Source organism: Gouania willdenowi, chromosome 6 (assembly GCF_900634775.1).
Source record: "Gouania willdenowi chromosome 6, fGouWil2.1, whole genome shotgun sequence".
NCBI lineage: Eukaryota > Metazoa > Chordata > Actinopteri > Blenniiformes > Gobiesocidae > Gouania > Gouania willdenowi.
In genome coordinates, this window is record NC_041049.1 from 21,922,293 (window position 1) to 21,944,756 (window position 22,464).

Sequence of the window (22,464 nt, forward strand, 5' to 3'; positions counted from 1 at the left end):
ACACTGTCCACTTAGTAAGAACAATAAAGTCACACAGCGGCCCTAACTCGGCTCTTGCTGGCTTTGGTTGTACCGCGGGTCGTGCTTTAACACCACTAGTGTGACTGTGAACCACAAATAACCAACAAAAGCCGTGTCCTTCCTCTCATTGGACTACACAGCTGTCAATCAAACACCTCCCAGCATGTAATTGGCTGGCAACAAACAAAGGGCCCTTTTTTCTTATTTCTGATTGGTTCATTTTAACGTCACTCAGACGCACTGCCGTTGCGACAGGAGGACGTCTGATGAGCCCGACGGTCACAGGAAGAGCTTATTTCATGTTTTGCAGCGATAAAGACGAGGTGAAATACCGGAGCTTTGAGGCTAGAATAACAAATAAAGATATTAAATTATTTTAAAAGTGTTAAGGACAGACTGTGGGCCTCTTTACCTAACGCAGGTGATGGTTTGGCGGTGATATTTTCCAGGGAGGCAGAGCCAGCATCTGGAGCCTTCAGCTGCCTGGGTATCTGACCACATACACGGCGTCATTTCTTCTTCTTCTGCTGGTGGTGGACTGGCCGTGAGCCAACACTTTACTCTGGAGCAGGACACGGAGGTAGGATAAACCACTTAGACTCGGAACCACTGCTTTTGTCATTGTCTGATGTACATCTAGTTCTGTGATGATGGGGACTCTGGTACTGCACTGAATCAAACAGCCTCATCTATTATCAAAATATATAGATTTAGACAACCTTTTAATACACACAGTTGCTTTGCTACACTTTACCATAACCCTTGGTAACCATTCTGATTCTGATTTATTTTTTATTTTTTTATTTATTTATTTGTGATGTCTTTAGTATTTGGTTTCAGGAGACGAAATAGTGTTTCTCATTCACAACCACAATAAAATAGATTCACAAATATATATATATATATATATATATATATATATATATATATATATATATATATATATATATATATATACAGTATATATAAATATATGGCAAATATAAGTAACACTAAACAAGGTGAAGGCAGGAGTTGGGACTATCTGCACCTATTCAGCGTCCTATTGTATTGTTTATATCTGATATATATGTCTATTGTTGTTGTTGTTGTTTTAATCGATCTGAAATGGAATGACATCCGTAATATCTAACATTTTCCACCCATTGGATATTAAATAGTGTTGCTGCCTCAGTTGTTCATGCACCTCACTCCCCTTTCTCCTTTTTTTTCCCTAACCCTAACCCCTACCTTAACCCTAACCCTTACCGAAGGGATATCCTGAGCCCGTGCTATTTTTAATAACCCTAACCTAACCCTAACCCTACCCTAACCCTAACCCTAACCCTTACCCTAACCCTAACCCTACCCTAACCCTAACCCTTACCCTAACCGCTACCACCTCCACTTCCTGGCTAAATTTGAGGTTTGTCGCATTGAAAAATAGGTTTAGGTGACTTAAATTTCAGAAAAGTTTTGCTCATTGGGAATCCTTTTGAAGAATGGTAATACGGTGCCAAAAGCTGGTTCTTTAAGAAGTGTCATTATTTCATTATTATTGTGATTTCCTGTGTTTATTCACTAGACAAGTACGTCAGATTTGCTTTTTTGTTTGTCGTCTAACTTTTCCATGATTATGACATCATTCCACCAGACATTACATTACATTTTGGTCGTATTGGGGCGTTTTCCAGACACCACAAAATCAACATTTACTGTTGTTTTGGTGCAACCTTCAATCCGTGAAAACACAAGAAACATCACTTTGTTGCAGTGTTTTTTGGGTCACACTGGCTTCAGTAGTGGATGAGAAACACAGACACAGTTTAAACAATGTAAGCTATCGTCCCCACAACTTTAAGATAAAGAAATGCATTTTATTTTGTGACTTATAGGATGAACGTGACAGTAACATGAGAAAACACACGCTCAGGGAAAATATAAACTTTGCTCTGTACACAAAACTGATAAAACTTGAAAAAAAGAGTGCGTGTGTGTGTGTGTGGGTGCATGTGTTCATGCACCTCACTCCCCTTTCTGGCATCATGACTGAGCTCTTTCATTCAGGATGGAAAGTCTTTTCTGTCCACTCACTTTACACCGCCTAAAGGGTGGAGAGAGGAATTTAGCAGCAATCCACCTTTTAGAGAAAAGACTTACTGTTTGAGTTTACGACCTGAAGGTGTTTTTATTACTGCCTAAAACCTAAAAACAGTTGCCTCATTCTTTTAAATAATTTCTGTTATTGCTCAAGATCTTTCTTTCAGTGTGCCAGTAGGGATATTGCTGTTTTGTAAAATTGCTTCTTATTCTCGGTTCATAGCTACTTGTATCTTCTACATATAAACTTAGATTTAGCCCTTGTTTCCTGTAAAATGAGTAACTTTTTACAAAAACATGTACGGCACGGGAATAGCATTTTATGACTTCAGTCATAGCATAAAACATTTTTTCTATTTAAAATGTACAGTGTGGGTCAATCAGTGAAAATTGAGTTGTTTTTTAATACTTTTGACAATAATTATTGTAGAAGTTGTATAAATTATTTACAATTTTAGGTAGGGCTGGGCAATTTTGCCTTAAAAGAAATTTAAAGAAAAATTTGAGTTTCGATTATTATTTTTTAATGCGCTTAAAAATGATTGCAGACATCAGATATATTGTCAACTTTATTGCTGTGATTGTCCTCAAGAGTTAAAATGCATAGAACAATCCCAAAATAAAAAGTAAATGGTTCTCTGTCATTCAACAATTTCAAGTTTTAACTCAGGTTTAAGCAAAAGTGCAACAGCAACTTCACAGTGGCTTAAATTTGAAAACTACATATTTTATAACATTACAAATAAAAAATAATTCTCTTAGCATCTCAGCATAGTGCAAATAAAAAATGAAATCTGCCTGTGGCACACCTTCTCCTTGCGTTTGAATGCATTGGTGTGCATTTGGTCTGCAACTACCTACAAAAACAGAATAGGGTGTGATTGAATGAAGTCTTTCGGAGGGTTTTCTTGGTAGTTTTCAGGTAAAAAAAAACTTAACTTGATTTTGACATACAAACATTGCATTCTTTTTTTTAATTTGCAAAAATTGTTGACAAAAACTATGATGGAAATTGTTGGTGTTACATAAGCATGTGGTAAAGCACCACAAGCTTGTGTTTTCAGTGAGTATTTAAAAGATAGTGTGTGCGTGTGCGTATTGTTTTTTAATGGCCAGTTCCTTTAGTGATAATGAGGCACTCTATGAATTTCAGGACCAAGTGCTTGACCTCATGCAGACGTTAGCTGCTATGGTCTGTTTTGGGCTGCATGCTTAAGCTTCTAAATACTTAACAGCTTTTTATACTGCCGTCCATATAAGTGCCTGAGTAGTGCACAGTTGTTTGTTGTAGTCACAACGGGGCAGATCTGGTTATCTGCATCCAAAGTGAAAGCTGAACTGTACGTCAACTGTCACTTTTGAACTGCTGCCAGGTGAAGTTGATAACATTGATTGGCCTACTTGTCTTTAAAGCAATGTAGGAAAAGACAAACTGCAAGTGAGCGTTCTGTTAAAGGGAGGGAACAAAAGCTCACCATCTCACCATTTTTCATGTTGACTATTCAGGGGAATGTTTCTCAAAAGGGGGCACGTGCATCCCTAGGGGTACGTCATGGCACTACAGGGGGTACTTGAGAGAGAGAGAGAGAGAAAAACCTTGGGGTCAGGACACCGTGTGGTGTAGCCTGGAGTTTAAATGGGGAAATTTCTGAGAAATTAAAAAAGGTTTTTGAAATTAATTCTATTTTTAAAATGAAAACTAGAGGTGTCCCGATCTAATATCAGCCAGAAAATGAATATCGGATTTTATCGGACTGCATCTGAAATCACCAATATAAGCTCACTGATAAAATTTGGACGCAATATCGGTATCATATTGGAACTGAAAAAGTTGTATTGGGACGTCCATATTGAAAACACACATTCTTAAACAACTGTTGTCCTCTACTTTCACTTTGTGAAATATAAATCTAGCTCAACTAAAATGCAGTAAAAAAAAAAAAAAAGCAAAACAAAACATTTTGAGTTAAAAAATTATCAAAAACTAATTCTAGAAAAAAATGTCTTTGGTGTTGCCAGACATTCTTGATATCAAAATGGGGTCACTATCCAAAAAAGGTTGGGAACCACTGCACTAAATAGTGTTTCTCACCACTTATTTACAAAATGAGATTATTTCAAATGTCTGTTATCACTCATTCATCCTATAATCATTATGATCTACATTATAGTTGTTTTTATATAGTTTTCTATAAGCTTCCAAATACTTCCAAAATCCTTCTAATGATGATCCATTTTTTGGTAATGGTACTTTAACCGTACCTTTGTCATATCTGCACCGTATATTTTACCCCTCCTATGTGTCTTCATTGTCTAACACCAGTTGTATCCCAGCATCTTCCTATTACACACATTTTTACCTCCACCAAGGAGGTCATATTTTCACTATCGTGGGTCGTCCAATACCCAAAGTGTTGGCGGTTCAAATCTCCCTCTATCCCAATCGTTGTTGGTGTGTTCTTAGGCAAGGGCATTTTACCTACATTGCCTCATATGAATGGGTATGAAATGTGTGTGGACGTTGTTGGTGGTCAGAGCTTAGCTTACCTCCACTGGTATGAGCCTATAGAGCTACACAGTATTAACATTATTGTCATTACAAAGACTTTCTCAAAGATGTAAAAAGACTTAGGCAAATGGAGTTTCACCTGACACCTGTCTACAACGTCTGACGAACGAGTTAGACAGCATTTGTCGGGAGTTTGGTTTTTCTCCTGCATGTACTGTATGCTCTGACAAGACAAGTGGTCCGGAGTTTCTGATAAACGTCTCGATGTCCCGCCCTAAACAGCCTCACTTCCTCCCCTGCCTCTGCAATCTACCAGAGGCCACGCCTCTACCTTTCTGCATGCGCATCGCAGAACATAACAAGGTTGCATCGGGTTGCATTGATGTAGGTCTATGGGACAGGTAAGATCCAAAATATTTACCTGTTTGCTGTTGCGACGCGCGGCCTTGTTTCCGCATTCACTTTGATTGACAGTCTCAAAAACACGTAGTCGCAGCCTATTGGCTGGGTGCAATCGGCAATCGTTTCCATTTGTATAGGGGTCTATAGGACAAAGGAGGGACTTGTATACATGACCATCGGCAGTAGACCATAGTAAAAGACTAGTTAGGTATTTTTTTGCATTTAAAAACAAAATCATACATAAATATAGATTTCTCAGAAACTCTGGATATCAGCTCTAATGGACTTGTGAGCATAGACTTGATAGTTGTGTGCATGTAAATTGATACACAACTTGTCTTAGTGAGTTTTTGTTGCTCACATATGGAAACCAGAATGCTTTATGAGAAGAAACCACTTTGGGTAATTTATGCTCATACAGTAGGTAGTATTCCAATCTGTGGAATGTGTCTGATCCACAAAGGCCCCACCTTGTAACTCATGGGACTGATTCTAACCATGTTTCTACTAGGGTCTCGGTTCTATAGCTAACCATTACAGATCTGATGGCGTCCACGCCTCACAGAATCTGACATGGCCTGACTTAGATGAGGTTTTACCATCCAAGACAGAATCTGCCATGTACATCCAGAAGATCGATAGGCTTTTGAGATGCATTCTATATTTGGAATTAATTGACTCCTTTATGTACTGGTTATGACAGTGATTAAGCTAAAGCCAAAGACTGATGTCTATCTCTACAGTGCTACCAGTGTTCCAGTGTCCATTATCCAAACTTCTTAAACATGTACCAGTAGTTTCTGTGAAATAGTAATGATAGCTAACCCATCAACTTGTGCACTCTGCTAAGGTGTATTCACAGGTAAGAGGGCAGCATTAGTAGCTGGAACACAGTTTCAAAGAGAGGATATAGGAAGTGGAAACCAGCAACATTTGAGAGCTTCTACAGAAGCATTTGTTGCCTTAGTTTCAGCTTTGTTGTTTTCTCAATATTTGTGTTTTTCTGGGTGTTTCCCTCTGAGCTTCCTCTATATAATCCTAGGCAAAAAAAAAAAAAAAGCAAAAATCTGATGGAGCTCCCATTGTCCTTTCTGCTACTGTACTGTACTTTTCCTCTTGGGCGTCAGGAAGCGGCTGGTTGTTGTAGAACTGGTTGGGCTAAAAAGGGAAAGGGTCTGATGTCTAGACAAAACATGCGCCCTATCTCTGAACTGCAGGGCTGCTTTTTTTTTATCTCTCTGAGTTAATCAAAGGCTTTCATACCTCTCCGATGGCTCAAGTGTTCTAATGAAAAACACATGCACGCTCTGTTTTTGTCCCATTATGTAATGTGTCAACACTGAGCCTGTCAGGGCTTTAATAGTTGAAGCGACGCCTCTTTGTGTGTGTGTTTTTTTCTCCATCACTGTTGGTTTCTGCCTTTTTACAGTGTATTTCCTCTTCCCTATTTTCTTTGTTGTTTTACTCAGATTAACACTGCATATTTGAAGTGTCACTACTATATGGTCATGTAAACAAAAAAAAAAAATCCCTTCATTACCCCTCAAACCCCCACAACCGGATTACCTCACTGGACTGTAAAAAAGACAATATATCAAAAACGTAATTTTTTAAATACTACTTACCTTATGTAAATATTGCTGCTGTTTTCATCCTGTTTTTTATCCTGCACTACGAGGCAATCCAACAAAATGTTGTTCTTATCTGTATTGTAACGCTCAAGTTTGAATGACAATAATGAAAGTGTAAGTCTCTATGTATAGGGGGAAAACCTACACATTTAAACAAGTGGAGTTCCCTTTGTAGCTGATAGTAGTTCACTTCTGATGTGATTTATTCTTCCAGCACATTATTTACGACTCACAGTTACTGTTCAAACACACCTCCAGGATCTGTTCAATTAGTTCCTGTAATGTGACCTTGCTTATTGTGAAGCCACTTGGCGCAGGATTCCACGTCCCTAGCTGATCTGAGGTCACAAGAATGTTTCAATATCAAGGATCTGACGTGGCCGCTTCAGTTTTAGTCTTCCATTCAGGGAAGTGCACGCACAATAACAGCCTGTTCATTCTTACCATGTTAGGAGTCAAAATTAAGATATTTTTACAGATCGTCAGTGTGTGAGTGTACATTGTGGACACACATCTTTAGCTGAGGGACAGTTAGTAGTTGAAACAATCTTGTTTACACGTGGGCTAGAAGTATTTTAAGGGTACGCAGGCAGAACAAGAGGGATTTAGTAAAGTTAGGATTTAGTTTCTCCATAATAACATTTTAAAAAGTGTAATTTGGGACCACCTTTATCAGCATACTGTCTACTGTGATGAAAGCAGATTAGGGACGATGACATTTTATTATTTGGATTATTATGATGTAGGGGCATGTTTCAGTAAGCCCATTGTCTTCAGATATGAGAAATACAGATATTGATCAGGGAATAATGAATGATTGAAAAAAGAAAAAAGGATTGTGACAAATTATTAACTTCAGTGAAGATGATCCTGATGATGTAATTTCACAAAAATGTGACACTATCTCAGACCAGGAAGTAGCAATCCTGACCTTATAAAGGCTACACATTTGGACCAATCAGTGAAAGTGATGTGGTGACTCCAGGAAGAGGATTTTATGACTGGAATAACAGTGAGGCAATTGTAATCATTATGAGTTCAAATGTGTATTTTCACATGTTGTTTATCAAATTGTGAAATACATGGGGAGGTGCACACACTTCTTTGCAAGACCTCAAAGTACACACAGTGTTGATTCTGTGAAATCAGTTTTTTAAAGATGCTTTACTTCCCCTTTTTCTCCTGAGCACTGATCACTCCTGCAGAATACGACTGCATCTACAGGCATAAAACAGATCAATGGTTGGATTAAACTCCGCTAAATTCAGAATCTTGACCCCTGATCTGAAATTGTTCTCAGGAGGCTGTTTTTTTGTTTTTCAACACAAATGCAGGAATATAATATAAGAAGAACTTCCCCCAACTGGAGGCCTGTTGAATTCCATTCCTGACACAAGGAAAATATGCATCGAGAACTGTAACCAGATCAAAAAATGATAACAATTAAATATAAAAATGTAGTTTTATGTTTATGTCCGGGGCGCACGGTGGATTAGTGGTTAGCACGTCCGCCCCACAGCAAGAAGGTCCTCGGTTCAAGCCCTGGGGTGGACTTGGGTCCTTTCTGTGTGGAGTTTGCATGTTCTCCCTGTGCTGCGTGGGTTTCCTCCGGGTCCTCCAGCTTCCTCCCACAATCCAAAAACATGACTGTAAGGTTGATTGGAGTCTCTAAATTGCCCATAGGAGTGAATGAGAGTGAATGGTTGTCTGTGTCTGTGTTGCCCTGTGATGGACTGGCGCCCTGTCCAGGGTGTACCCCCGCCCAGCGCCCTATGAGAGCCGGAGATTGGCACCGGCAGACCCCCGCGACCCTGTTAAACGGGAATAAGCGGGTATGAAAATGGATGGATGGATGTTTATGTCCTTCACACTATTATACTAAGGGTGCGATGATACACTGAGTTTGTGATACAATACTACGGACGATAATGGGTTCACGATACTTATGTATTTTTCGAAAAGGAAAAAAAGACAAGGAAAATTGCAGTTGGAAGAATAACCTTATGCTTTTATTTTTACTTTAACTGTCGACATACTAATACATCGTCTGGGTATGACTTTTTTCAACTCAATGGGAAGATAAAAACACACAAACACACACCTCGCGATACCACTCTCGTATCCTTGACGATGCATCATGTAACGTTTTGATATCACAATATCTTGTTTCATATGTGCTGTGTAGTATACTGTTATATAAAATTATTATATGTATAACACAATAATAATAATATATAATATAAAACATAATTTGAGAAGTATTATAATATTATTTCAAACATCGGTGAACACCACGTCTTTAGAATTGTTTAGGAATATATAAATCTTACACTATAATCATGTAAATAATGTAAAAAAAAAAGTATTGCATATTGGTTTATATCACTAAATGGTTCTTTGTTATGATGGATTTGATAGTTGTTCTGATTATTTAAATGGGCAGGAGCTGGTTGCTATGCATTGTTAGTCCTGAGTAAAATGGCAGTCGAGGTGTAGCAGTTGTTAAGGGAGTCATGTCCATGCCACAGTCTGTAGAAAGGCCTGTTTTTCTACAGGGTTCACATTTGTAAGTGTGATCATTCCTCGCTTTCTTTACATCATCATACAGGATAGTACGGCCATGACGGGAGGGACTGCAGCCGCCCTTCCCATGAGCAACCACACCCGAGAAAGGGTGACCGTGGCCAAGCTGACGTTGGAAAACTTCTACAGCACGCTGCTAACCCAGCATGAGGAGCGCGAGATGAGGTAAAACTGAGACACACACCTGGTATTCCTTTGTTTTAAAATGAAATTTGAACTCCTCAACCTTTATCTCAGTTAATCCCTTCATGTAAACGTTGCTGTAATTCGAAGCATCAGGTGTCACTCCCTGCGTTGAAACATGTATCAAAGCCACAGTGTTTGTACCCAGGTGTAAACATGACACAGGACTCTTACAAGAGTCATTACAGTATTTGACTTCTTACATTACCTGACATGTGATCCCTGGTCCAGGTAACACAGTTCATTGGCCCCGATCAAAGGGTTGTATCTTTGTTTACACCACGCCACAAACTGTGATGGCTGGCTCCACATCTTTAACCATATGATTTCATCTCTGATTTCCTCTTTTCATCAAACTCACTTTACAGTAGTTCAGGGGCCAAATACGTAGCAGTTTGATCTCCAGTGGGCTACAGATTTTATGTGGGAAAACGAGTAATGAACTTTATTGTGCACTAGTTTACACCTCTATGTATACATAAAATACTAAATATGTCAGAAACCAGTAATATCCAAGCAATAAGTGACATAGCCTCAACAGAATCTTCATTTTTAATTTCTTTGTGACATATTTCTATTTGATTAAGGGAAATATTATGTAATAATTTCAGGACGATTGAAGAGTTTTTTCAACAATTTAAGATATAGAAATTACTGCAATCATACTGCGATATAAGCACAGAGAAAGCTGTGAGCACCATGGATCTCCCAATCCAACAATCCAACTTTTTCATTTCCGATATGATATCGATATTGCAGCGTTGCATATCGGCCGATACCGATATTGATCCGATATCGGCATGAATCATACATACTTTTTTTCTCTCTCTCTCTCTCTCTCTCTCTCTCTCTCTCTCTCTCTCTCTCTCTTACTTTTCTTTAATAAAAAAATATAATAGTTTATTTTGTAGTGTGGAATGTTAGAAAAGACTTGATCAAGTGACGTTACTCAAACAGAGAACAATAGTCAACAACAGTAGGTATGAGAAAAACTGACCCATTTATTATTTACCAATTGGTTACATACATTTTAACCTTCAACATAATATCTACAGTATTCTACAATTGAATAAAATAAATAAAAATTGAATTGAAAAAAAAAATCAGAGAATCTGGAAATTTGAATCCGATATCAGTTTTCAGGCTGATATCGGACTGATATCGATATCGGATTGGCACACCCCTAGTGATCACCTGCAAAAAATATCGTCAAGTTTCATTTACACAATGAGTCATGTTTTCTCTGTCATTTTTACTTTTTTTGCATTTGATGAGTTATGTCCTCAGGATCTCATTGACATGTTTGGTCAACAGGCAGAAGAAGCTGGAGAAGGCTATGGAAGATGAAGGTTTACCAGATGAAGAGGTACAGTTACATGTGTTTGTTTTCCTTAAGCTCTTTGGTCCAAGGTTAACAACACTATTCTTTTTGTGTGTGTGATTTGTAGAAGGTAATGAGGCGCTCCCAACATGCGCGTAAAGAAACAGAGTTTTTACGGCTGAAGAGGACGAGGCTTGGTTTGGACGACTTTGAGTCCCTTAAAGTCATTGGGCGAGGGGCTTTTGGAGAGGTATTCCCAAATCAGCCTTTTTTTTCTTTTAAGTTTAAACCTGACCAGATGAATATCCAATCTATTTTTGGAGTGCATTTTTTATTCTGAAATTGACTGGTGGTCTTCTATAGGTGCGTTTGGTTCAGAAAAAAGACACGGGACACATTTACGCCATGAAGATTCTCAGAAAAGCAGACATGCTGGAGAAGGAGCAGGTAAAGACACGCACGCACACACACACACACACACTAACTAACTAAAGTGCTGTAGTGTCATGTAAAGGTATGAGTTCTTCTACAGGTCGCCCACATCCGTGCAGAGCGGGACATTCTGGTGGAGGCTGATGGGGCCTGGGTTGTTAAGATGTTTTACAGCTTCCAGGACAAAAGGAACCTGTACCTCATCATGGAGTTCCTGCCTGGAGGTTTGTACTCACACAGTAAATGAAACCAAACGATGTCAAACATATAAATGCAGATGGAATAAAACAACAAGGCATGAGGCTGATGTCAAATTACAGACACTTGATTGAAATAAATTTGAAGGTGAGTCATAGTGCTGCATGCTTATTGGCCATCTGCTGTAAAAACAGAAGAATCATTCATTGTAGACAATCAGAAAACAAAGGTCTTTTTGGGAGGGGCGGGGTTAAAAAGTGAAAAGGGCTTTTACATAAATTTGTGTTGGCTTTACACTCTATATTGGATGGTCATGGGAGCCACATCAAAATCTTTTTATGTTTGAAGTGCACAAACCTCTGCACGTTTTCTACTAGTCTTTGTAGTTGAACGACTCTACCTTGGAGGACAATAGTAATTGTAAACCCTAGAAAGAATCATGGCTATTATTGTTATTATTGTAATTAACAATAGACAAGGCCAATTTATTTGTATAGCATATTTCATACACCAGGCAATTCAATATGCTGTACAGAGAAAGCTCTCAGGAGTCAGTGGAGTTTTTGGATAACAATAAGTTATTATTTTATATTTTATTAATAATAGATGCATTAGTAATAATACATAATATTTTTTTCATATAACAATTATATAATTTATGTATTAATATTCTGATTATTATTACCGAATGTATTATTTATCAATAAAAAGTAATAGGTAATTAATAATAATAATAATATTAATAAATTATTATGATTATTAGAATTATTAAATTATTATAACATTATTATTATCAATAGTGTTATACATATTTTTTCATTATTAATATATTATACATTACATTATATATATTTATTTATTTTTAATCAAAACAGTCACTGACATGTTTGTTATCATGTATATTTACTGCTGTAGACCAGTCCAGTATATGGGATTCTTTTTTTTCTCAACTGGGAATAACAAATTAATATTTGGTAAAATGAAAGAAATATATTTTACTGACTTTCACATTTAGGGTGCTTACTCCCTTCGAGTAGTTTGTTATTATTTTATGAAACCCAAATTAAACCACTCTGGATGCTTTTCTACCAGAAAAGCATCCAGAGTGGTTTTAATAATCCGGTTGTTTCCCTCCATGCAGGTGACATGATGACACTGCTGATGAAAAAGGACACTCTGTCTGAGGAAGCCACACAGTTCTACATAGCAGAGACGGTTCTGGCCATCGACTCCATCCACCAGCTGGGTTTCATCCACAGAGACATCAAACCAGACAACCTGTTGCTGGACTCCAGGGTGAGAACACACACACACACTGCTTCAAGCATCAATGAATACACAGAGAAACAACAGTTTATCATTTTTTGACTGTCAAATTTACTACCGTCATCATTGCACACAGGGACATGTGAAACTGTCAGATTTTGGCTTGTGTACGGGACTGAAGAAGGCTCATCGCACCGAGTTTTACAGGAATTTGACGCACAACCCTCCAAGTGATTTCTGTGAGTCTGAAAGTTCAGACATAAACAAACCAAATAGGAATAAATGTGAAAATCTACAAGGTGTTACATCTCAACTCACACCCTTATTTCCTTCATTCAGCCTTTCAAAATATGAACTCAAAGAGGAAAGCAGAAACCTGGAAGAAGAACCGGAGACAACTGGTACGACCCAAACCCCTCCCTGAAGATTAAGTGCTTCATGTGTGTCCGTCTCATGTCCACGCAGGGCTGGCCTTACTTTTGTTGACTGTGTGTGTGTGTGTGTGTGTGTGTGTGTGTGTGTGTGACCCTTAGGCATATTCTACCGTGGGGACTCCAGACTATATCGCCCCTGAGGTCTTCATGCAGACCGGATACAACAAGCTGTGTGACTGGTGGTCTCTGGGTGTGATCATGTATGAAATGCTCATTGGTAAGAAAGGATTAAACTGCAAAGGTGCTGAAGGGAGGGAGCGTTGAAAAGTTATGTAGAATAATTCTGGATGAAGTGACTATAATGTGGATGTTGAGCAGTCTCAGAGTCTTTATCAAGGCTTTGTTTTTCAGGTTATCCACCGTTCTGCTCGGAGACGCCCCAGGAGACGTACAGAAAAGTGATGAACTGGAAGGAAACCCTCGTCTTCCCTCCTGAAGTCCCCATCTCAGAGAGGGCCAAAGACTTGATATTAAGGTCAGCACCCAGTCAAACACAATGTTTTTGGACAGATCATGTGCACGAACACGCAATGATCATATAAAGCTTTCCATTTTTATTGAGCCATTGGAAAAAGTTGCTTTTATTCTGAAAGCATGACAGGTTTCATCCTAGTCAAGTCATCAGCTCAAACACACTGTCACATACAGAATCAGACGATTGGTTTCCAAGCTCCAAAAACTGGAAAACACACAGAGTGGGAGAAGGTTGGATTTTTAAGTCATCCTTCCTTAACTCACCCATTGACGTATTATTACATCATTTCAAATCCAAACGGTCAGTGCCATTGACGTAATATTACGTCAATTGCGTTTTTTCATGGAAGTTGCTAGGATACACTGTGATGGAGTTCTACTGTGAATATAAGGCTTCTCTGTTGATGTAGTGACCAACTGGTGCCCTGAAGGTGGCAGCAGCGCACCTTTGGATGATAGATTAGCCACTGATGCTACTGTTACGGTGAAATTTACGGTTACCTCGTCTTTGACTTGAAAACACACTCTGTGGTGATAAATGATGAGGACCAGACAGGAGAGATGATGAAGTAATAAAAAATGATTTAATCTAAACTAAATAAAAAGGTACAAAGCGGGATAGACAAAGCAGTGGTCTCCCTTGGCCAAGGGAGAGACGCGAAGAAGAAGGACCCAAAAGTTCCTTTCACACACATTTATACCCCACTGTCCCACCTCCCCCCTTCCACCGACAACAAAGAAGAGACCGGGGGGGACACCTTCGATGTCGGGGTGAAAGTTAGATGTGTGTGTGTGTGTGTGTGTGTGTGCGTGTGTGCTGTGGATGAGTGAGCGTGTGCGTGTGTGCCGTTGATGAGTGTGTGTGTGTGTGTGCGTGTGCGTGTGCGTGTGCGTGTGCGTGTGCGTGTGCGTGTGTGTTTGTGGATGAGTGAGTGTGTGTGTTGTGGATGAGTGAGTGTGTGTGGATGTGTATGTGTTTATGATGTGTGTGTGTGTGTGTGTATGTGATGTCTGGGGAGGGTTTGGACGTGCTCTGGCCTTCAAGATTAAACTGGGGGCAACTGACATTCCTTTAGAGAAGCTGTATCATGGGAGTATACATAATTAATCAATTTTGCCACCACACAACCATTAGCTAAAGAGGAAGAAGCAGGGACGAGGGAGATTATGGTGCTATGAAGTGATATTCTGAAGTATCCAGCAGCTCACAGCACCACATACTAACACGGAACATGTGTGGACCTGAGTGGATTATTGATTATGTTGCGATCTTGAGGTAAAACCATCAACTAACCGGGCCAAACGGGTCATCTCTGGGTGTCGGGAGGAAGAGGAAGTTATGTCTTTGTGATTAATGGGGGGAGCAGATACAAAATACAGTAAGCAAAACATTCAACTGTGAGCCAGATGGTTAAAAATTAATGATTTTGCCATCAAAAACATTGTCTCAGTGTTTTTGTTTTTGTTTTTGTTTTTTTTAGAAGGAAACCAATGTTATAGTTTTCAATAAAGCTTTTTGCTCTGAAACTGGTGAGTTGTGTAAAACTTGCTCTATTCAAAGGCTGATTATGGAAGAACTAAACAAGCTAGAAACATAAACAAGTTTCTGATGAAAGTAGAGACTTTAATTTTTCAGAATCTGGGTGTCAGATTTCAGATTGTCATAGTACAAAATATTCTGTGGGTCTTTAAAAATCAGTCAAAATGCTCTAAAACGGCTGGCACTGAGGGGGGTAGAAACTCTGAAAATGGCTGGCACTGAATGAGTTAAAAGCTACAATTTGTTACATTTGTTAGAAATGGGTACATCCCTGTTTGCCTTTATTTATTTACTTTTTATGAAGTAGTTGTCAAGTTCAACATCAGAATGCCTACATGTATTTACTGTATGTTTTTTTTATTGCGCTTCATTTCTGTTCGCCCATTTCACCTCTAAGGTGTCATGTCCTTTAAGCATCCATCCATCTACTGTTCCCTTCATCCCTGAGACAGGAACCTGTTTCAGCTGACTACTTTATTCTTGCGTAAGCATGAGGTTGTTTTTACATTTTCAGTCTCTCAGAAGGTCATAAATAATACATTCAGTTGGCAACAGAACCTCAGAAAACACTTGTATGTTATTGTTTTATTCCAGGTATCTTTTTGCCCCTAACATTGTTGTGGAATTGTTGCCATGCGTTGATTGAGGTGTAACAACTTCATTTCTGTTCCCACAAAATCCAAACCTGACACTAATACTGATGCCATTTATTAGCTCAAAATTGCACATGACACCACAAGTCATGTTGATGGTAAATGCAAGAACACATCCTGAATAGTGCATCCATGAAATATTCTACAATATTATGTTCATCTCAACGTTAAAGTTTGGATTATACTGTTGCTTTTTTTTTGCACATTTTCAGTCTGCTTTTCATAGCGTGACCATATATGGGTTGTGATGACGCAGCAAAAAGGACCATGCAAGGCTTCCTTCAGCTTCACTTCAGCCTCAAAGCTCACAATGACGACTCCTACTGAGTTAGATTACATCATCATTATTATCATTACACAAACTACTCTCAGTGATGCCTCCATTCTGTGTAGCAGCTCATTGTTAGAAGACTTCTGTGAACGGAGTTTCCTTATTTATGGAGCCGAGCACAGACAGCAGGGCTGCTTCCTCATCATATTGTGTTCATGGTAGAGTGCTGGTCTAACCCTAACTCGACACAGTTTATATATTTTTTTTTCCTCATACTATTGATATGTTTTCGTCATTACAGCAACTGTAGGAACTAGTCAACAGATGAGCACATTATGCAAGGTGAACGAGTGTATGAGATGTGCACACGCTCTGCTTGTGTTAGTATTATGTATCCGTAGGGCTGGGCGAAATTGAAGAAAAATTTGAGTATCGATTTGATTTTGAATTTTTTTTTTTTCAATGCACTTAAAAATTACTGCAGACATCAGACATATTGTCAAAAGTGCAACGTTATTGCTGTGATTGTCCTCAAGAGTTAAAATGCATAGAAAAATCCCAAAATAAACAGTAAATGAGGCTCTGTCATTCAACAATTTCAAGCTTTAACTCAGGTTTAAGCAAAAGTGCAACAGCGCCTTCACAGTGGCTTAAATTTTCTGATTAAGAAATCAGATAACTACATATTTTATAACGTATAACTATACAATTTCTCTTAGCATCTCACCATAGTGCGAATAAAAAAACAAACATGGCACACATAGCCTACTCAAAGGTAAACAAATGTAAACAAAGAGGGAGCTGGCTCACATCGCACTACGGTAACCCACAAGGACGGAACGCAAAAAAGTTCGAAATAACTGTGGTGGGAAGGAAAAAAAAAATATATATATATATATATATATATATATATATTTTTTTTTTTAACTTGAGTTTGCTAAATAAAAATAGTTTTTATCTACAACTTTGATAAACCGGTGAAATCTATTTTGTGCCCAGCTCTATGTATCAGTCTGAAAATCTAACAGACGTGTGTCATCACTACAAAAATATAAAATATAAAAGGTGCAAGTTGTCAAACAGCAGCTATGCGGAGTATGTATGTTGCCAGGTTTGAAGGATTTAAGCAGCTGTGTTGTTCTCTCAGGAGTTGGGAGTTTGGAACTTCTTCATAAATCAAACTTTCGTGTGCTTCGGACGTATCGCTCACGAGTTGAGGTCACAGTGAGGCTGCTGAGATTTCAGCAGCAGTACTCAGAGAAAGTGAAAAATATAACGTTAAAAATTACGGACAAACTGACACTTTTGTTACCGGATATCAGCATGATTATTTTTCACAGAATAAACATTAGACATCAGTTCATATTTAAACAGTTGATTGGTTAACAGTTAAAAACATTAGATGTCAAAACTGGTGTCAAGTTTCTTTTAAAGCTGCTGGTGACAAAAGTTTTTAATCAGAGAAAGACAGTGTAGGTGTCATAGAACAATAAATAGAAGATATGCAGGAGGTTTAAATTGCTGTTGGACAAATGAACTTTGATTTATTGATTGATGAGGCCTACGCTATCTTTTGATCTGATAAAAAATAAAATAAAATTCATCTCCAGCAGCTTTAAATTAGAGAGGTTTTCTTAGAGCTGTCATTATTGTCTTTGTGAGTTGGTTTTAATGGCATACTGCTAAATTCCTCAGGTATTGCACGGACGCTGAAAACAGGGTTGGAGCTGTGACGGTGGAGGAGATCAAGAGTCACCAGTTCTTTGAGTCAGTGGACTGGGAGCACATCAGGTACATTATAGAGGAGGGGAAACAGGAATGTCCCTACAGTAAAAAAAAAAACCAGGTACCATGTTTTACACTTCTAATCCGTCCCTGACAGAGAGCGACCAGCAGCCATCTCCATCGAAATCAAGAGCATCGACGATACTTCCAACTTTGACGACTTCCCAGAATCAGACATCCTGCAGCCAGGTTTGTCAATCCTAATCAAGATTTACAACGTAAACATTGATATGATTTAATGAACAGACGTTTATACTCTTTGTATTGTATTTAAAATGTGTTTTGTCCTCCCCCCATGTGGCGGTTTAAATAACTTATGTCTTTTCATATTCAGCGAATTCGACAGAGCCAGACTTCAAGTCGAAGGACTGGGTGTTCCTCAACTACACGTACAAACGCTTCGAGGGTCTGACCCAGCGAGGCACCATCCCTACCTACATGAAAGCAGGGAAGGCTTGACTCGCCCCCTCAGGGGCATGTAGAGCACAAACTAATCGTTCCGGACACAGGGTCGGGCCTGGAGCCCTGCTGGTGCTGAAGGCTGTCCATGTCTAAGAGTCAGCCAGAGTCTAAAAATCCCACACATCACAAAGTCACCGAGCGCTACCGTAGTACCTCACATCACATGTTGTTCTATGGCCACAGCTCTCAGGCCATGCCCACAAAGCCACATAGTGAATTGGTAAAAGTGCAAGTTCAGCAGATTTCTGTTCCAGAGGAGGAAAGTCCTGTTACTGCCTAGAGAGGAAAATCATAGCCAATATCTTTGTGTTCTGCCCAAAGTTCCTGTTCCTCACCACCATCTATAATAGAACGGATGTGGTTTGGATATTCTTCTGCTTCAACACACTTGATTGGTAAAGAGTGGCTTGTTAATTAGTAGGACGTGGGCGGAGCTCAGCGATGACACAATTTTTAAATTCCTGTGCATTGGAGCAGGAAAATGAGCACAGACACCTCTGTGTTATAGGCTCTGACAAACTACTGGTCTGTAAAGGCTGTAAATATTAGCATTTATCCTAGGTTTAAAACCTTTGTGTGTGTGTGTGTGTGTGTGTGTACGAGATGCTGTTGTGTAAATATTGAACAATATGAAGGCAATCATCTTCTCTAAAGCCAGTCTGAGACAAAGGTTTGTTCTTAAGAGAGGCGACATCTCCTCTTGTTTGGTACTAAATAAGTTTTTTTTTTTTTTTAAAGAAACACAAAAAATCCTCTTAAATCTTTCACACTGCACAACGAGCGCAATATGACCTGTAGTCGGAACAAACTTAAGTGTGTAAAACACGTGTCAAACTCAAGGCCCGGGGGCCAAATCCGGCTCTTCAGAGCATCCACTTCGGCCCACAGCAGCAAGCAAAAAAAGTCAGAGGAACGATGAATTATTGCGTAAATTACCAACTAGTTCATTTTGTAGATAACACCAAATTACCGGTAATTCACAAATTCAAGGAAATACCACATTATTACCAGTTCTCACATTTTCCCCATGCTTATATTACACGATGAAAATAATTTTTAATCTCAAATGGTTAAAATATCCCTCAATTTTCCCCAAATTTTCTTCAATATATTCCACAAAATTTCCCCAAATTACATTAAAATCGGTCACAAAATCAAATAACATGAAAGTGAAGGTCCTGCAGCGTGTTATATCCGTCACTTATTGCTTCGATATTATCAGTGCCGTACATGTATTTATACGTTGAAGTACAAACTAGAGTACAATAAGGATTAAATTACTAATTTCCCGTCTCTAATCTGCAGCCCACTTAAGATAAACTGCTATGTATGTATTTGGCTCCTGAACTAATATGAGTTTGTAAAAGTCCAAATAATTAATGTTGTGATATTAAAGACTGAAGGCAGATCAAATATGTTCAGTAAAAAGGAAAAAAAAAACGTTTATAGCTCATAGTTTATAGAACCTACATTGTGCTGGATTGTTCTAGCTAGGAAAGCTTAAAAAAGTAATGAACATGTTAGAATGTTAGAACTACATTAGCACGTAACATTATGCCTATTGCAGTGCTGTATAAACTTAAAGTATGATGCGTTTCAGGTAGTACACTACATTTTTCTGAATCATTGACTTGGTCCACGTAAAGGATCAATCTAGGACTGTAGATCTGTTGTTAGTAGAACAGTCTGACGTGAGTCCCAAACACTGAAATCCTGCTGGAACCTTCTCCTTCTGACACTGTGAAGTCCTTCACTGTCTGTGCCACTGCTTTACTCCCACGTGTGGCCAGGCAAACATTTCATGCAGTCCTTGACCTCAGAGGGTCACGGTTCTTCGCCCTCACACAGCCAACAAACGGCCTTGTTCAGAACACGCTCGTGTGTGTGTGCGTGTGTGTGTGTGTGTCATGATGATGACATGTTAGCGGAGGTTAAACCAAAGCTTTTGGAGGAATTGGTAAAACTATTGGATTGGAAATTGGCAGCAGGAGGAACAGAGTAGTGTTGAGTAGTTGTTTGCACGTCCCCCTCAGAGCGAGAAGGTTCTGGGGTGGACACTTGGGTCCTTTCTGTGGGGAGTTTGCATGTTCTCTCCATGCTCCGTAGGTTTTCTCCGGGTATTCCTCCCGTAATCCATAAACATGACTCTTAGGTTGATTGGAGTCTCTAGATTGCAGGTAATAGTGAGTAGTGAAAGTGTTTGGCTGCGTCCGTATAATCCCTCCTATCTCCTTTCCTATCCACTGCTCCTTCACCCGCGGAAGTGTTTAAGTGGTGGCCATGATAAAGAGCGTCCAGTTCTTTTTAAGCTAAGGAAAAGAGGCTCAATGCATCACTATGGCAGATGTCTCTAACCTTCGCGGCCCTCAGAATATAACGTCACCTAGTTGAAGTGCGTCTGATTGTCAAAACAAACATGGAGGCCTTTTCCTAACTCTTCTCATAACACCTTTCCTTAACTCTGTGACGTCATCCAGGGGGGTTAAGGAAAAGTGGATAGGAAAGGAGATAGGAGAGACTATTCGGACAAGCCTTTGTGTGTGTTGCTCTGCGGTGAAGTGGCGCCCTCTCCAGGGTGTAACCCCACCTAACACCCATTAAGAGCTAGAGAAAGGCACCAGAAGACCCCCGCGACCCTGAAAACAGGAACAAGTGGGTCAGAAAATGAATGGATGGATGGATGGAAGTTATACTGTGATGTCCAAAGTTACATTTCTAATATTTAAAAAAAAGTGTTTTTACTTCATTCTTATGTGATTTTTTGTCTTTGTGTTAGACATGGAATATAATAATTCATTTGATGTCATTTTTCTTCTGGTTTGTTTATGGTTTTCCCCGTAATACGACTTGAGTCCGCAAGACATTCAATTTCGTTCCTATTCGTGTGTTTCTATAAAACGCCACAATATGAACTTGTGATTTGTGAAAACACAACAAATGTCACCATGGCAGTGTTTTTGGAGGCATGTGAGCAACAGTATTGGATGAGAACAAGTTTTTGAATGAAAAAATGTTGTTTAATGTAAAATGGACAGTTTTGGAGAGTTATTGAAACCCTGACCTGATCAGATCTACAGATTCAATCATTGGAGGAACAGTTCTAGGTTGTTATTGCAGTTTAAATAGGGTTTATGGTTGCGATGGAAATATATTAACTTATTTACTCTGGTTCTGGTGGACTGGGACCAAAATTCAACCCTGGTATGTTCTGTCCAGACCAGCCCACATTACTCCTACATTATCAGCGACACCATGTAGAAGCTGTTATTAAGTTAGTAATGATTAACATGTTGCTCTTTATGTTTTCATTTTCATTATTATTTCCCCAGAAAACCTTAAAAGGGGGAACTTTTTAACCCCTTTTTACCTACCGATTTTTCCTTTGTCCCATTTTTGCCCCTTTTCAAAAAAGTTTGGACACTTTTTTCAGACTTTAGCTTTACTTTTTGCCAATAAAAACACCTTTTCCCCCATTTTTTTGTCCATTTACTTTTCATCCAAATAAGCTAGTTTTTGCCCAATAAATGCTAGGGATGTCCCGATACAACTTTTTCACTTTCGATACGATACCGATATTGCACCCTTGAGTATTGGCCGATATCGATATCAGCACGAATCATACATACTTTTATTACTTATTTTGTAGTGTGGAATGTTAGAAAAAACTCAGAGAACAATAGTCAGCAACAGTAGGGATTAGAAAAACTGACCTATTTATTATTAACCTGTTGGCTACATACATTTTAACATTCAACATAATATCTACAGTATTCTACAATTGTATAAATACAATCTATATTGGAGATTTTAGATGCAGTCCGATAAAATCCGATATTTGTTTTCTGGCTGATATCGGACCGATATCAATATTGAATTGGGACACCCCTAATAGATACCACTTGTTTCCTTTTTACACTACATTTAGCCTCTTTTTGTTCCACATTATTGCCATTTTCACTATTGTTTGCCACATTATGCTCATTAAAGCTACCCTTTGCCATTACATACCACCTAGTTTCTCTTTATTTGCCCATTTTTTGGCCGATTTTAGTCATTTTACACTCTTTTCTTGCCATGTTTTTGCCACTTTTGGTCACTTATGACCATGTCTGCCTCTACTCGCTTGTAAAAGAAACCCCTAAATCTTCGCGGATCCCCGGTGTGCCAGATGGCCAGTCCACCTCTGCTCTGATTGCATTAATATGCTTTCCTGTTAGAAG

At 38.9% G+C, this 22,464-nt stretch overlaps 1 protein-coding gene across 3 annotated transcripts; it reads left to right on the forward strand.

Moving 5' to 3' along the window:
* Nucleotides 1-255: 255 nt before the first annotated feature.
* On the forward strand, nucleotides 256-21,638 carry LOC114465948 (serine/threonine-protein kinase 38-like). 3 transcript variants are annotated; one of them, XM_028451339.1, is made up of 15 exons: nucleotides 256-344; nucleotides 443-601; nucleotides 9,251-9,390; nucleotides 10,723-10,774; nucleotides 10,857-10,979; nucleotides 11,093-11,176; nucleotides 11,262-11,385; nucleotides 12,501-12,655; nucleotides 12,762-12,864; nucleotides 12,965-13,026; nucleotides 13,159-13,276; nucleotides 13,411-13,534; nucleotides 17,693-17,788; nucleotides 17,880-17,971; nucleotides 18,117-21,638. In XM_028451339.1, exons 3-15 carry the CDS (start codon nucleotides 9,263-9,265, stop codon nucleotides 18,239-18,241), a joined length of 1,386 nt encoding a protein of 461 aa, XP_028307140.1. In that variant the 5' UTR covers nucleotides 256-344; nucleotides 443-601; nucleotides 9,251-9,262; the 3' UTR covers nucleotides 18,242-21,638. The 3 variants fall into 3 exon arrangements, with proteins under 3 accessions (XP_028307140.1, XP_028307141.1, XP_028307139.1); XM_028451340.1 differs by having other exon boundaries at nucleotides 260-344; nucleotides 471-601; XM_028451338.1 differs by having other exon boundaries at nucleotides 280-601.
* Nucleotides 21,639-22,464: the final 826 nt, after the last annotated feature.

Excerpts from the sequence above, each read along its gene's own strand:
- LOC114465948 (XM_028451339.1), top strand. The coding sequence starts at position 9,263 with ATGACGGGAGGGACTGCAGCCGCCCTTCCCATGAGCAACCACACCCGA. Across the intron at positions 9,391-10,722 it reads CATGAGGAGCGCGAGATGAG|GCAGAAGAAGCTGGAGAAGG; the intron begins GTAAAACTGAGA and ends TTTGGTCAACAG. Across the intron at positions 17,789-17,879 it reads GTGGACTGGGAGCACATCAG|AGAGCGACCAGCAGCCATCT; the intron begins GTACATTATAGA and ends CGTCCCTGACAG.